Here is a 17,206-nt window from a genome sequence, read left to right as displayed (position 1 = left end):
CCCGCTCCTTGTTGTGCGGGATTGATTATTGTATGTCGACTTCTTGTTCGTGTCGGCTTTGCATTGTCGCTCATTGTGTTTATTCCCCTGTGCTTGGGAACTTTGTTTTTGCTTCAGTGTTATTAAAAACACCACTCCCTGTGTTCGTTGCTTCCTGCGCCTCATTCCTGCAACGCGACTACCAAAGCCCTTACACTCCCTGACTGATGTCTTCAGATGTTGCTTCAATTATATCCACATAATTTTCCTGCCTCATGATGCCATCTATTTTGTGAAGAGCACCAGTCCCTCCTGCAGCAAAGCACCCCCACAACATGACGCTGCCACCCCAGTGCTTCACAGTTGGGATGGTGTTCTTCGGCTTGCAAGCCTCTCCCCCTTTATCCTCCAAACATAACGATGGCCAAACAGTTCTATTTTTGCTTCATCAGATCAGAGCACATTTCTCCAAAAAGTACAATCTTTGTCCCCATGTGCAGTTGCAAACCGTAGTCTGGCTTTTTTTATGGCGGTTTTGGAGCAGTTCCTTCTTCCTTGCTGAGCAGCCTTTTGGATTATGTCAATATAGGACTCGTTTTAACGTGGATGTAGATACTTTTGTATCTGTTTCCTCGAGCATCTTCACAAGGTCCTTTGCTGTTGTTCTGGGATTGATTTGCACTTTTCGCACCAAAGTACAGAACGCGTCTCCTTCCTGAGCGGTATGACGGCTGAGTGGTCCCGTGGTGTTTATACTTGCGTACTATTGTTTGTACAGATGAACGTGGTACCTTCAGGCATTTGGACATTGCTCCAAAGGATGAACCAGACTTGTGGAGGTCTACAAGTTTTTTTTCTGAGGTCTTGGCTGATTTCTTTACATTTTCCCATGATGTCAAGCAAATAGGCACAGTGTTTGAAGGTAGGCCTTGAAATACATCCACAGGTACACCTCCAATTGACTCAAATGATGTCAATTAGCCATCAGAAGCTTCTAAAGCCATGACATAATTTTCTGGAATTTTCCAAGCTGTTTAAAGGCACAGTCAACTTAGTGTATGTAAACTTCTGATCCGCTGGAATTGTGATACAGTGAATTCTAAGTGAAATAATCTGTCTGTAAACAATTGTTGGAAAAATTAACTGTGTCATGCACAAAGTAGATGTGCTAACCGACTTGCCAAAACTATAGTTTCTTAGCAAGAAATGTGTGGAGTGGTTGAAAAACGAGTTTTAATGACTCCAACCTAAGTGTATGTAAACTTCCAATGTAAAGTGTATGTAAACTTCCAACCTAAGTGTATGTAAACTCCCGGCTCTGTACTGTAGCAGCACAGAGCCGTGCTGCTACAGTACTGACAACATTACCTATCTGACAGAGCTGCGCTGTAACAGTACTGACAACATTACCTATCTGACAGAGCCGTGCTGCTACAGTACTGACAACATTACCTATCTGACAGAGCCGTGCTGCTACAGTACTGACAACATTACCTATCTGACAGAGCCGTGCTGCTACAGTACTGACAACATTACCTATCTGACAGAGCTGCGCTGTAACAGTACTGACAACATTACCTATCTGACAGAGCCGTGCTGCTACAGTACTGACAACATTACCTATCTGACAGAGCCGTGCTGCTACAGTACTGACAACATTACCTATCTGACAGAGCCGTGCTGCTACAGTACTGACAACATTACCTATCTGACAGAGCTGCGCTGTAACAGTACTGACAACATTACCTATCTGACAGAGCCGTGCTGCTACAGTACTGACAACATTACCTATCTGACAGAGCCGTGCTGCTACAGTACTGACAACATTACCTATCTGACAGAGCCGTGCTGCTACAGTACTGACAACATTACCTATCTGACAGAGCCGTGCTGCTACAGTACTGACAACAGACAAACAAGGAGCATCGTCGTTCTCAAGACAAACAAAGCCATCTTTCTCTTCTTGTGTTCTCATTTTTTATTAGTCTTCTTTCCTCCTCTCGTTCTTTCTCAGCATAGCTGGTTGTTCAGCCTGTCCTCTAGCTATCTGTGGAATCTGAATTTGGGGCCAGATGTGACACCTGAAAAGGCTATAATGGACAATAAAATTACACCTCTGTCAGGCACTTAACATCAACTATAATTGGCTGCTTTTAATGAGAACTGAGATGGTTGCCAGCGACAGCGACGGCCATAATTTTGTATTATAGTTTTGCTTGGTTTCAACAAATCAATACAACATCAAGGACAAGACTGGATTGACATTTTACAATACAAGCTCAGGTCCAGAATTTGGTGGAATACTGATATGGAATACTGTTGCAGCCAACTCCAATGTCAGAGATGGACTCCTCTCTCAACGCCATAGTCTCTAGGAAGAAGTGTTTGTGTTTGTAATCTTGGATCTTTAAAACTAGTTTTGGAACTACATCCCTGATTCTGAATCATCCCTCCTATGAGATCATAGTCTTGGGAGTTCTGGCCCAGATAAAAGGGACTGTACATACTAACAAATAAAGCTAAACATTTTATAACTCAAGTACAAACTGCTTAGGGAATCTCCATCAATTGATGCTGCCCTCTCGTCAAGGACTGGCCAGAAACAAATCGTCCCTTTGTCTATCAAAGCTGAACAGAGAGATTTTTACTGCATTCTTTTCAAGAAACGACAGCCCAGATACGGACGCATTGTTTAAGATTCTAAATCTTATGTGTTAACTGCTGTGTGTCATTGAGAACGTGTCAGTGAACCTGTTAGTCGTCTTATTGAAGAGCCAATGTGGTTATGAGTGATAAGGTTTAACAGTAGGAGAGTGTACAGGCAGAGAGTCAGGGTGTCATAGACGATGTTACTGCTGTCTCCTATTATCAGTCTGCCATTATAATTACTATCAGGATTATAGATCATTAGTGGTCAGAAGAATCAACACCGCCTTGTGTCTCTGGAGGACAGAACAGAATAAAAGAACCGTGGGGAAATACTGATGATGAAGAAGAGTGGTGGGGGCTTTGGGTAACAGTAGTAGTGGTGTGGGCCAGGGGAATGGGGCAGATGGGACTGAGGTAATGAAGGTCTTGGTGCCCATGCTGGACGGCCTCATCCTGGTGACGGGCCTGGTGGGTCACTGCCTGGTCATGTCCACCCTTGTTGGCCGGAGAAGGAGGCGAGGCGATTGATTGTCTGATTGATTGATTGATTTCGTAGAGTTAAAAACGATTTAAAACTAGAAATAAAGAACCCAGAGGACGAGCGTTAATAACACTTATTTTATGTTGCCAGGATATCCATGATCCATTCTAGTGTTGCATCTACAGCGCATTCGGAAAGTATTTGTACCCCTTGATTTTTTCCACATTTTGTTATGTTACAACCTTATTCTAAAATGGATAATAAAACAATTGTCCTCATCATTCTACACACAATACCCCATAATGACAAAGCAATTTTTAAAATATTTTTTAAATGTTTGTACATTTATTAAAAATAAAAACAGAAATACCTTATTTACGTAAGTATTCAGACCTTTTGCTATGAGACTCGAAATTAAGCTCAGGTGCATCCTGTTTCCATTGATCATCCTTGAGATGTTTCTACAACATGTGGTAAATTCAATTGATTGGACATGATTTGGAAAGGCACACACTTGTCTATATAAGGTCCCACAGTTGACAGTGCATGTCGAGCAAAAACCAAACCAAGGAATTGTCTGTAGAGCTCCGAGGCAGGATTGTGTCGAGGCACAGATCTGGGGAAGAGTACCAAAACATTTCTGTAGCATTGAAGGTCCCGAAGAATCCAGTGGCCTCAATTATTCTTAAATGGAAGAAGTTTGGAACCGCCAAGACTCTTCCTAGAGCTGACCGCTCGGCCAAACTGAGCAATTGAGGAAGAAGGGCCTTGGTCAGGGAGGTGACCAAGATCCCGATGGTCACTCTGATAGAGCTCCAGAGTTCCTCTGTGGAGATGAGATAATTATCTCTGCAGCACTCCACCAATCAGGCCTTTATGGTAGAGTGGCCAGACGGAAGCCACTCCTCAGTAAAAGGCACATGACAGCCCGCTTAGAGTTTGCCAAAAGGCACCTAAAGGCCTCTCAGACCATGAGAAACAAGATTCTCTGGTCTGATGAAACCAAGATTGAACTCTTTGGCCTGAATGCCAAGCTTCACGTCTGGAGGAAACCTGGCACCATCCCTACGGTGAAGCATGGTGGTGGCAGCATCATGCTGTGGGGATGTTTTTCACCGGCAGGGACTTCGAGACTAGTCAGGATCGAGGGAAAGATGAACGGAGCAAAGTACAGAGAGATCCCTGCTCCAGAGCACTTAGGACCTCAGGCTGGGGCGAAGATTCACCTTCCAACAGGACAATGACCCTAAGCACACAGCCACGACAATGCAGGACTGGGGTCAGGACAAGTCTCTGAATATCCTTGAGTGGCTCAGCCAGAGCCCGGACTTGAACCCAATTGAACATCTCTGGAGAGACCTGAAAATAGCAGTACAGCGATGCTCTCCATCCACCCTGACAGAGCTTGAGAGGATCTGCAGAGAAGAATGGGAGAAACTCTCCAAATACAGGTGTGCCAAGCTTGTAGCATCATACCCAAGAAGACTCTAGGCTGTAATCACTGCCAAAGGTGCTTCAACAAAGTACTGAGTAAAGGGTCTGAATACTTATGGAAATGAGATATTTCAGTACCTTTGGGGTCACGTAAGACCCACAGGTACTTCCGTGACCCCACAGGTACTTATGTGACCCCACAGTAAGTCCGGCTACCGCTCGGTGGCCATCTTTATCTACCTACTGGCGTCTTCTGCAACATTGGTTAACCCCGTCCTCTACGTGTTCATGTCCAATAAGTTCAGCAGGGATCTGATGGAGCTAGGGAGGGAGTGCTGGGAAGGTTGCAGGGGGGTGTACAGGTGTGGTGGAGGGCAGGGACATGGTGCAGCATTTCAACACTGTAGAGCTCGATACTTCATCACTAACCCTACCCGGATTCTAAGGGTTACTAACTATGGACCCTCTATGGATATTTAATGAAGATTAACCGACCCTCTATGGACACTCTATGGATATTTAATGAAGATTAACCGACCCTCTATGGACACTCTATGGATATTTAATGAAGATTAACAGACCCTCTATGGACATTCGATGAACATTCTATGGATACTAGAAAAACATGCTTGGTTTGAAGAAGATCTGTCTTACAACCTATTCAACGTCATTTAATTTCAATAAACACAACCAGCTCAGCTCAGCTCAGGCCATTAGCTTTTACCTCTTCTTCATATCACAAACTGATCAGAGCTGTATGTGGACGAGTGTGTGATCTGGCCTACAAAGTAATGGTCTTGCTCAATTGTAGAGAGGATCAGCAAGAATGTTTTGTCACTTGTGGACAATATAAATATAAATAAAGAGAGTTGCACACTGCATATATAAACTCCCAGAAACGTTGGTATTTTACCCAATAAATGACTGGGACTTTATATATAGATAGAGCGTGCGACTCTCTTTATGTATTTGTACAGCTAACAGTTTATTCTTTATGTATTTGTACAGCTAACAGTTTATTCTTTATGTATTTGTACAGCTAACAGTTTATTCTTTATGTATTTGTTCAGCTAACAGTTTATTCTTTATGTATTTGTACAGCTAACAGTTTATTCTTTATGTATTTGTACAGCTAACAGTTTATTCTTTATGTATTTGTACAGCTAACAGTTTATTCTTTATGTATTTGTACAGCTAACAGTTTATTCTTTATGTATTTGTACAGCTAACAGTTTATTCTTTATGTATTTGTACAACAAAATCATTTCTCTGGGTGTGCGCCAGCTCATTCTTTTTATTATTCTTGTGGACAAGATAACATAACAGACAAAACATTACTACTCACTCTCCACAACCTTCTGCAGTTCTGATCCGTCATCGTTGGTCTGCTGGATGTTTCCAAAGTGTATGTCACTGAAGAAGATCCGATTGGCTCCCCTCCCCCCTCCTCCGCGGTAGTCAAAGGTCAGGGCGATGACGTTCTTCATGTGTTCCGGGTCCTCGAAGGGCTTGATGGGGGCGTTCAGGTTGGTCTCATCTGATAGGTGGATACTCTTCAGAATGGTCCGCTCCGAGTACAGCAGGTAGCCGTCGTAGTCACGGCAACTGTGGCTGTCCTCGGCCAGCATGCCGTGTGCGCAGGCGCAGGTTCGCTCTCCATTGCCGCGGTAAAGGCAGAGCTGTTCGCAGCCGCCATTGTTGTTTTTACAGACGTTGGTGCCTGAGGGAGAACACACACAGTGGTTAGACACATCAGTCTCATAGACACATCAGTCTCATAGACACATCAGTCTCATAAACACATCAGTCTCATAGACACATCAGTCTCATAGAAACACACTGGTTAGACACATCAGTCTCATACAACTAAACACAGCACACCAGGGTTAGAGAAAATTCAATTTCAATTCAATCTAGGATGGGAATAAAAATATTTTTATTTATTTGGAATTTCAATTTAATTTCCTGAGTGGACCGATATGAAATGAAATGCACCCTGTGTGTTTGTGTTAGGGGTTAAGTGTTCTTACCTTGTTGCCTGTCCCTGTTGAAGACCTTGATGTCCTTCAGCTGTACACCGATGCCTGTCCTCAGATACACATATTCTGTAGCGTTGTCTTTGTTGCCTCTCTTGATGGAACCGTTGGCATGAGTCCTGGTCCAACACAACATACAAAACACTATCAGCCACTTTAAACAGGCTTGGAGGGAAAACAACAACATTTGCAGTAAATTAGACTTATGCAAAGGGAATCCTGGACGAAGGCAACAATCTCACATACAAGACTGTCAGTCAATTTAAATAGGCTTTGAGGAAAATGTAATCCCATTGCATACTGCAGTCCTTACTGTTCGTCAATGGTCAATGCTCCACATAGGAGCCAAGGTCTTCAGTCAAGTTAGTCAAACATACTACAGCAGTGCAGCAGGGAATATTAAGGGTTAAACAAGGAGGAGATGACAGGGATAGGACAGCAGGCAGCTCACCTGTCACTCCAGTAGATGTAGCCCTCGAAGACGGACACAGCGAACATGTCCATATTGTTATTGGCCAGCACCAGCTCTCTGTTTTCTCCATTCTCCAGATTGATACGCTCTATCCTATCAGTCCGCGCGTCACACCAGTACAACCGCCGCTCCTACACACAAACAATAACAACAACAATATCAAGCAGAAAAATATTCTGTGTTTTCGAAACAACAAGCTTGTAAAGAGGAGAAAAATACTGGATCTGTATGAATCCAAAAGAAGGATTTGTAAATAATCTGAAATGTGGATTTTGCAAATAAAGTGAAACCTCAATAAAGAAATTGTGTGTGTGTGTGTGTGTGTGTGTGTGTACTGTACCTTGTAATCGATGGAGATTCCGTTGGGCCACATGATGCTGTCATTGACCAGGACTACTCTCTGAGAGCCGTCCAGACGGGCCCTCTCTATACGGGGGACCTGACCCCACTCTGTCCAGAACAGATACCTGCAGGGACACACAGACACACACACACACTCATATGAGGTTGAAAGAAAGCAATCTATGTTATTTTTGCTCTGTATAGATTAAATATCACAATAAACACTTACTTACAATGTCCCATCATATAACCAGCTACTGCTTGTAATAATTATCAAAGTGCAAATATTGCTGGTTGCTGGACTAATAATACCCCATACTGTAGGTAACCATGTTATGACACATACAGCATTACACTACAAGCCTCAGTCCAAGCCCCAGCCCCAGTAGCCAAGCCCCAGTCCCAGCCCTAGTAGCCAAGCCCTAGTAGACAAGCCCCAGTCCCAGCCCCAATAGCCAAGCCCCAGTCCCAGTAGCCAAGCCCCAGTCTGAGCCCCAATAGCCAAGCCCCAGCCCCTGTAGCCAAGCCCTAGTAGACAAGCCCCAGTCCCAGCCCTAGTAGCCAAGCCCTAGTAGACAAGCCCCAGTCCCAGCCCTAGTAGCCAAGCCCTAGTAGACAAGCCCCAGTCCCAGTAGCCAAGCCCCAGTCCCAAAAGCCAAGCCTCAGTCCCAGGAGCCAAGCCCCAGTCCCAGTAGCCAAGCCCCAGTCCGAGCCCAAATAACCAAGAACAGCCCCTGTAGCCAAGCCGCAGTAGACAATCCCCAGTCCCAGCCCCCAGCCCCAACAGCCAAGCCTCAGTCCCAGTTGCCAAGCCCCAGTCCCAGTTCCAATAGCCAAGCCCCAGTCCCAGTAGCCAAGCCCCAGTCCCAGTTCCAATAGCCAAACCCCAGTCCCAGTAGCCAAGCCCCAGTCCCAGTAGCCAAGCCCCAGTCCCAGTAGCTAAGCCCCAGTCCCAGTTCCAATAGCCAAGCCCCAGTCCCAGTAGCCAAGCCCCAGTCCCAGCCCCAATAGCCAAACCCCAGCCCCAATAGCCAAGCCCCAGTTACAGTAGCCAAGCCCCAGTCTCAGTAGCCAAGCCCCAGTCCCAGTAGCCAAGCCCCAGTTGCCAAGCCTCAGTCCAAGCCCCACTCCCATTAGCCAAGCCCCAGTCCTAGACCTAGTAGCCAAGCCCTGGTAGCCAAGCTCCAGTCTCAGCCCTAGTCCCAGTAGACAAGCCCCAGTCCCAGCCCCCAACCCCAGTCCCAGTCCCAGTAGCAAAGACTCAGTCCCTAGCCACTCACCCTCTTTCTGGGTGGACGGTGATGGCACGGGGCTTGTCCAGACCCTGGGAGATGACCACATAGCGGAATGAACCATTGAGTCTGGCCACCTCGATCACGTCAAAGCCCTGGTCTGTCCAGTAGATGTTACCTGACAGGAGAGGGACAGGGGGGGCCGGGGTCAGTGTGTGTGTGTGTGCATGCTTCTGTATGGTCCATGCATGTGTGTATCCATGTGTGTGTGTGTGCGTGCATGCTTCTGTATGGTCCATGCATGTGTGTATCCATGTGTGTGTGTGTGCGTGCATGCTTCTGTATGGTCCATGCATGTGTGTATCCATGTGTGTGTGTGTGCATGCTTCTGTATGGTCCATGCATGTGTGTATCCATGTGTGTGTGTGTGTGTGTGTGTGTGTGTGTGTGCATGCTTCTGTATGGTCCATGCATGTGTGTATCCGTGTGTGTGTGTGCGTGCATGCTTCTGTATGGTCCATGCATGTGTGTATCCGTGTGTGTGTGTGTGTGTGTGTGTGTGTGTGTGTGTGTGTGTGCATGCTTCTGTATGGTCCATGCATGTGTGTATCCGTGTGTGTGTGTGCGTGCATGCTTCTGTATGGTCCATGCATGTGTGTATCCGTGTGTGTGTGTGCGTGCATGCTTCTGTATGGTCCATGCATGTGTGTATCCATGTGTGTGTGTGTGCATGCTTCTGTATGGTCCATGCATGTGTGTATCCATGTGTGTGTGTGTGTGTGTGTGTGTGTGTGCATGCTTCTGTATGGTCCATGCATGTGTGTATCCGTGTGTGTGTGTGCGTGCATGCTTCTGTATGGTCCATGCATGTGTGTATCCGTGTGTGTGTGTGCGTGCATGCTTCTGTATGGTCCATGCATGTGTGTATCCATGTGTGTGTGTGTGCGTGCATGCTTCTGTATGGTCCATGCATGTGTGTATCCTGTGTGTGTGTGTGCGTGCATGCTTCTGTATGGTCCATGCATGTGTGTATCCAGTGTGTGTGTGTGTGCGTGCATGCTTCTGTATGGTCCATGCATGTGTGTATCCATGTGTGTGTGTGCGCCTGTGGCTGTTCTCTGACCTGCTATCCAGTCCACAGTGATGCCCTCCACCCTGCCGATGCCGTTGGTCACCACGTCTTCTCTCCAGGTCTGGTCTCTCTTAGCTCTGCTGATGGTGCTCAGGCCCATGTCCACCCAGTAGATAGTGTCATTGTCTACATGGCAGGACAGAGTGACGACGGTAAGTAACTGGATACAACCATCACTCAGGCAGGCACAGTGTAATAACAGTTCAGGTACACTTCACAGCACGGTCGGTGTGACTTGATCCTCAAACCAAACTCTTGTATTGTTGTTGGTGGGTCCGTAGCAGTACACTTACCAGCGTGGAAGTCGATGCCCACAGCCAGCGAGGTGCCAGACACGGGCACCAGGGCATCAGATTGATCAGACGGGTCCAGGGGGATTCCTCTAATGCCCTCATGTACTGAGTAGAGCAGGAAGGAGCCCATGCCTGGAGAGAGAACACATAACAGTTAATAACAGTACTGTTAGAGTATACAGGATATCCTGTGGAGTGTAGAACAGTGTAGCTATATATAGGAAATACAGTATGAATGGCCATGCACCTGTCACCTTTTAAATATTTTGAATCATTTTGCAATGTAATGTGATTTGTGGATTTGAAGAAAGTATTTAAAATGTGTTGGTCTGTTACCCTCGCAGGACTGCCGCCCACTCTGGAGGCTGTAACCTGCGGTACACATACAGGCTCTAGTGCTAGGGGAGGTGGGCAGGCACAGCTGGGAACAGTCTCCATTCTTATTGCTACACAGGTTGATGCCTGGGACAACAGAGAATAAAAGACCGTTCAAAACAGCAAAACAATAATAACAAAACAGGACTTTTCAAAACCTCCCAGACAAAAAGAAAAACATTTCTTATTCATTCAGTTGCATAGTGAGTTGTACCGGTCTGCATGCTCAGTGTGACATGGTCAGTGATATCCTACCTGTACCGGTCTGCATGCTCAGTGTGACATGGTCAGTGATATCCTACCTGTACTGGTCTGCATGCTCAGTGTGACATGGTCAGTGATATCCTACCTGTACCGGTCTGCATGCTCAGTGTGACATGGTCAGTGATATCCTACCTGTACTGGTCTGCATGCTCAGTGTGACATGGTCAGTGATATCCTACCTGTACCGGTCTGCATGCTCAGTGTGACATGGTCAGTGATATCCTACCTGTACTGGTCTGCATGCTCAGTGTGACATGGTCAGTGATATCCTACCTGTACAGGTCTGCATGCTCAGTGTGACATGGTCAGTGATATCCTACCTGTACCGGTCTGCATGCTCAGTGTGACATGGTCAGTGATATCCTACCTGTACTGGTCTGCATGCTCAGTGTGACATGGTCAGTGATATCCTACCTGTACCGGTCTGCATGCTCAGTGTGACATGGTCAGTGATATTCTACCTGTACTGGTCTGCATGCTCAGTGTGACATGGTCAGTGATATCCTACCTGTACAGGTCTGCATGCTCAGTGTGACATGGTCAGTGATATCCTACCTGTACTGGTCTGCATGCTCAGTGTGACATGGTCAGTGACATCCTACCTGTACTGGTCTGCATGCTCAGTGTGACATGGTCAGTGATATCCTACCTGTACCGGTCTGCATGCTCAGTGTGACATGGTCAGTGATATCCTACCTGTACTGGTCTGCATGCTCAGTGTGACATGGTCAGTGATATCCTACCTGTACTGGTCTGCATGCTCAGTGTGACATGGTCAGTGATATCCTACCTGTACTGGTCTGCATGCTCAGTGTGACATGGTCAGTGATATCCTACCTGTACTGGTCTGCATGCTCAGTGTGACATGGTCAGTGATATCCTACCTGTACCGGTCTGCATGCTCAGTGTGACATGGTCAGTGATATCCTACCTGTACTGGTCTGCATGCTCTCGTTGTAGATCTTCATGTGCGTCATGGGAGAAGTGTTGTTACGTAGCACCTTCCAGTTCCCCCCATCACTCTTATCACAGGTCCCTATCTGGTCTGTACCCTGGTCGGCCCACCACAGCTTGTCTCCTACACACACACACACACACACACACACACACACACACACACACACACACACACACACACACACACACACACACACACACACTTTATTAAGAATTGGTGTTATGGTGTTTTGTGTCAATCAGCCTCAAGCTCAAGCTTCAAGAAAATGCTCTCTCTCATGTGATCAATGGACAATAAAGCTTTTTGAAATTGAACTGAAATTGAATTGAACACACATTATCTCTCAAAGTCATAACAGACAGGTATTTAAAGACACAATAGTGGGTTGACGGATAACAGTAAAGCTGGACACAACAGTCTGTTTCTCCCTTACCCATGATGGCCAGAGCAGAGGCCTTGACCAGCTTGCCCGGTTTCATCCTGTCCAGGACCTCCAGGCCTGAGCCGTCCAGCTTACAGCGACTGATGGTGCCATTGCCTGAGCTGACCCAGTACAGCTGCTCACTGTCGTAGTCTACAGACAGGCCTGGAGGGAACAGAAAGGATACAGTTAGCACAGCACGGTCACAGTCAGAATCTCTCTCTCTTTCACTCTCATACAGTCTGTCGTAGTCTACAGACAGGCCTGGAGGGAACAGAAAGGATACAGTTAGCACAGCACGGTCACAGTCAGAATCTCTCTCTCTTTCACTCTCATACAGTCTGTCGTAGTCTACAGACAGGCCTGGAGGGAACAGAAAGGATACAGTTAGCACAGCACGGTCACAGTCAGAATCTCTCTCTCTTTCACTCTCATACAGTCTGTCGTAGTCTACAGACAGGCCTGGAGGGAACAGAAAGGATACAGTTAGCACAGCACGGTCACAGTCAGAATCTCTCTCTCTTTCACTCTCATACAGTCTGTCGTAGAATACAGACAGGCCTGGAGGGAACAGAAAGGATACAGTTAGCACAGCACGGTCACAGTCAGAATCTCTCTCTCTTTCACTCTCATACAGTCTGTCGTAGTCTACAGACAGGCCTGGAGGGAACAGAAAGGATACAGTTAGCACAGCACGGTCACAGTCAGAATCTCTCTCTCTTTCACTCTCATACAGTCTGTCGTAGTCTACAGACAGGCCTGGAGGGAACAGAAAGGATACAGTTAGCACAGCACGGTCACAGTCAGAATCTCTCTCTCTTTCACTCTCATACAGTCTGTCGTAGTCTACAGACAGGCCTGGAGGGAACAGAAAGGATACAGTTAGCACAGCACGGTCACAGTCAGAATCTCTCTCTCTTTCACTCTCATACAGTCTGTCGTAGTCTACAGACAGGCCTGGAGGGAACAAATAGGACATACACACCACTACTGAACATGGTCAACTCTCTCTCTCTCTCTCACTCTCTCAAATTTTCTGTCACTCTGGCTCTAACTTTCTTTCATGCTCTCAGCATTGTTTTACACTACACTCACCTATAGGGCTCCTCTGATTGGTGAAGAGCGTCGTATGGTTGCTGCCATCCATGTTGGCCACACTAATGTTGTCCCCATCGGTCCAGTACAGCTTTCTGGAGAAAGACACACACATGACATGTTACTATACATTCATCTTGGTTCGACTGTCAAGTGACTGAAATCACAGTGACAACATCAATGTTCTTTTGCTGTCATTGTGTTATTCCAAACTCCATTCCTACTCCTCTAGTCTCTCTCTGTGTGTGTGTGTGTGTGTGTGTGTGTGTGTGTGTGTGTGTGTGTGTGTGTGTGTGTGTGTGTGTGTGTGTGTGTGTGTGTGTGTGTGTGTGTATCCCACTCACCCCAGTATAGGGTGCAGGACCAGACAGTGGGGTTTATCAAGGCCCTGGATAACAGCGTTCTTAAAGGACCCGTCCAGTCTGGCCACGTTGATCTGTTTCTTATTGACATCATAGCTGGTCCAGAACAGGTTCCTAGACACCCAGTCTACTGCCAGACCATGGGCGTTGGGCAGGTCTGAAAAAACAAGCACAGATACAGGCAATTTTAACTAAACCACTAACTACATTAAATAAACAAATTCCTTGATCGAAAATGTGCCCAGTGGATTCCAAAGCAGTATTTGATTTCTTTCAAAGACTTCATCTTCTCTTCATTGAGCTTGCCTTGAACTTTGGAACTTATAGTCGTAAAGGTGCAAAACTCACACACCTGAAAGAAAAGAACCCGGATCTGATGCCAAGATAAAGTGGTCTTCCTACCAGCAGACACCACAGTCTCCACTCCGGTGCCGTTGATGAAGGCTCTTTTGATGGTCTGGGTTCGGACGTCTGACCAGTAGATCCGGTTCTCCAGAGCGTCATAGTCCACCACGGTCACGTTGTCTATGTCTGGCACGGTGAAGGAGATGATGTAGTTATAGTAGGGGTTGTCTATGTCCACTCCCCTGATCTCTGTCTGACGGGCATACAGCAGGAACTGACGGGACTCTGGACGGGAAGAGAATGGAAGAGACAAGGGATACAGGGGAAGAGTTACCATCAAGACATCACAAAGACAGTATTTCAACATATCCAAATGTTATGCAACAGCTGCTGGACTAAAATGGAGCTATTCTCATTAGGAAGACAATCATCTGATTGTGTGTTTAAATTGCAGCAAATTACACACACATTCAGACCCAGCTCAGACCCATTGGTCATCACTCAGCCCTCTGAGTATGTGTGTGTGTTGCTGTGTGTTCCTACCTTTGCAGGTGTGTTTGTCAGCCTGCAGCTTCATGAGGTGAGGGCAGGCACAGGAGAATGTCTGGTTGTAGCTGATTAGACACAGGTGAGAACAGGGGCTCTGCCCATCAGCGGTTGCACAAGGGTTGGGAGCTGAGGGGAAGAAGACATGTTAACCACTGTGATCAGCTCTCTCCTAGTGTTAACCACTGTGATCAGCTCTCTCCTAGTGTTAACCACTGTGATCAGCTCTCTCCTACCGTTAACCACCGTGATCAGCTCTCTCCTAGTGTTAACCACTGTGATCAGCTCTCTCCTACCGTTAACCACCGTGATCAGCTCTCTCCTAGTGTTAACCACTGTGATCAGCTCTCTCCTAGTGTTAACCACTGTGATCAGCTCTCTCCTACCGTTAACCACTGTGATCAACTCTCTCCTAGTGTTAACCACTGTGATCAGCTCTCTCATAGTGTTAACCACTGTGATCAGCTCTCTCCTAGTGTTAACCACTGTGATCAGCTCTCTTCTAGTGTTAACCACTGTGATCAGCTCTCTCCTAGTGTTAACCACTGTGATCAGCTCTCTCCTACCGTTAACCACTGTGATCAACTCTCTCCTAGTGTTAACCACTGTGATCAGCTCTCTCCTAGTGTTAACCACTGTGATCAGCTCTCTCCTAGTGTTAACCACTGTGATCAGCTCTCTCCTTGTGTTAACCACTGTGATCAGCTCTCTCCTAGTGTTAACCACTGTGATCAGCTCTCTCCTAGTGTTAACCACTGTGATCAGCTCTCTCCTAGTGTTAACCACTGTGATCAGCTCTCTCCTAGTTTTAACCACTGTGATCAGCTCTCTCCTACCGTTAACCACTGTGATCAGCTCTCTCCTACCGTTAACCACTGTGATCAGCTCTCTCCTACCGTTAACCACTGTGATCAACTCTCTCCTAGTGTTAACCAATGTGATCAACTCTCTCCTAGTGTTAACCACTGTGATCAGCTCTCTCCTAGTGTTAACCACTGATCAGTTCTCTCTTACCGTTAACCACTGTGATCAGCTCTCTCCTAGTGTTAACCACTGTGATCAGCTCTCTCCTAGTGATAACCACTGTGATCAGCTCTCTCCTAGTGTTAACCACTGTGATCAGCTCTCTCCTAGTGTTAACCACTGTGATCAGCTCTCTCCTAGTGTTAACCACTGTGATCAGCTCTCTCCTAGTGATAACCACTGTGATCAGCTCTCTCCTAGTGTTAACCACTGTGATCAGCTCTCTCCTAGTGATAACCACTACTTCAATCAGTGTAGATGAAGGGGAGGAGACAGGTTAAAGATTTTCTTTTTAAGCCAATGGTGACATGGATTGTGTATGTTTGCCATTCAGAGGGTGAATGGGTGAGACAAACTATTTAAATGCCTTTGAACGGGGTATGGTAGTAGGTGCCAGGAGCACTGGTTTGAGTATGTCAAGAACTGCAATACTGCTGGGTTTTTCACCCTCAACAGTTTCCCGTGTGTATCAAGAACGTCCACCACACAAAGGACATCAAGCCAACTTGACACAACTGTGGGAAGCACAGTCAACATGGGCCAGCATCCCTGTGGAATGTTTTCGACACCTTGTAGAGTCCATGTCCCAATGAATTCAGGCTGTTCTGAGGGCAAAAGGGGGTGCAATTCAATATTAGGAAGGTGTTCCTAATGTTTTGTAAACTTAATGTATGATTTAGTCACACCACATGATAACTGGTCTCTATCTGTCTACACAGAATGTCTTCAAGATCAACACAACCTATCTAAGCCCAGATCAATACAACCTATCTAAGCCCAGATCAATACAACCTATCTAAGCCCAGATCAACACAACCTGTCTAAGCCCAGATCAACACAACCTATCTAAGCCCAGATCAACACAACCTATCTAAGCCCAGATCAACACAACCTATCTAAGCCCAGATCAACACAACCTGTCTAAGCCCAGATCAACACAACCTGTCTAAGCCCAGATCAACACAACCTATCTAAGCCCAGATCAACACAACCTATCTAAGCCCAGATCAACACAACCTATCTAAGCCCAGATCAACACAACCTATCTAAGCCCAGATCAACACAACCTATCTAAACCCAGATCAACACAACCTATCTAAGCCCAGATCAATACAACCTATCTAAGCCCAGATCAATACAACCTATCTAAGCCCAGATCAACATAACCTATCGAAGCCCAGATCAATACAACCTATCTAAGCCCAGATCAACACAACCTGTCTAAGCCCAGATCAACACAACCTGTCTAAGCCCAGATCAATACAACCTGTCTAAGCCCAGATCAACACAACCTGTCTAAGCCCAGATCAACACAACCGATCTAAGCCCAGATGGTCTTGGCCACTATATATACAGGGATGGGCAACGTTGATGGGGTGGGGGCCACCAAAAATCTGAACTCATTATGAGGGGCCGCAGTTGCTCGCAGGTCTGCGTTTTTGCAATTTTATAACACATTTCATGTAATTCTACTAATTTAGCCATGGAGCGGAGAGGAAAACAAGCCGTTTTACAGCTAATTTCCTGCAATTCTACACATTTTGCCATAAGGTGGAGAGAAATGTTTGCATATGATACAGTATCTGAGAGAGACTGATTAACAAGATAAATGGGGGCCCCCCGGCCGGTAATTCATACAAGTTTAGAAATTTGGTCGCTAAACTAACTTAACAATCTCAATAATGTTAGCTGACATGGGCTAATTGACTATCAGTGACTGACATAACAAGAGAAAAACTGCTGATGCACAACCACATTTCCAAATTG

General features: G+C 46.2%; 1 protein-coding gene across 2 annotated transcripts in view; it reads right to left on the bottom strand.

Moving 5' to 3' along the window:
• Window positions 1-17,206, bottom strand: part of LOC106572662 (low-density lipoprotein receptor-related protein 1) — a 249,595-nt gene that overhangs the window by 81,424 nt on the left and 150,965 nt on the right. For both annotated transcript variants that reach the window (XM_045696299.1, XM_045696300.1), the window contains exons 29-42: window positions 14,414-14,545; window positions 13,928-14,155; window positions 13,508-13,682; window positions 13,164-13,258; window positions 12,081-12,233; window positions 11,621-11,767; window positions 10,387-10,512; window positions 10,051-10,182; window positions 9,749-9,883; window positions 8,674-8,803; window positions 7,392-7,518; window positions 7,031-7,182; window positions 6,574-6,698; window positions 5,889-6,263 (exon numbers count right to left, since the gene is read on the bottom strand). In XM_045696299.1, the coding sequence (XP_045552255.1) occupies window positions 5,889-6,263; window positions 6,574-6,698; window positions 7,031-7,182; window positions 7,392-7,518; window positions 8,674-8,803; window positions 9,749-9,883; window positions 10,051-10,182; window positions 10,387-10,512; window positions 11,621-11,767; window positions 12,081-12,233; window positions 13,164-13,258; window positions 13,508-13,682; window positions 13,928-14,155; window positions 14,414-14,545 (2,232 nt within the window). The remainder of the gene's footprint in view (window positions 1-5,888; window positions 6,264-6,573; window positions 6,699-7,030; window positions 7,183-7,391; window positions 7,519-8,673; window positions 8,804-9,748; window positions 9,884-10,050; window positions 10,183-10,386; window positions 10,513-11,620; window positions 11,768-12,080; window positions 12,234-13,163; window positions 13,259-13,507; window positions 13,683-13,927; window positions 14,156-14,413; window positions 14,546-17,206) is intronic.

Source organism: Salmo salar, chromosome ssa15 (assembly GCF_905237065.1).
Source record: "Salmo salar chromosome ssa15, Ssal_v3.1, whole genome shotgun sequence".
Taxonomy (NCBI): Eukaryota; Metazoa; Chordata; class Actinopteri; order Salmoniformes; family Salmonidae; genus Salmo; species Salmo salar.
This window is presented reverse-complemented; position numbering and strand designations above follow the sequence as displayed.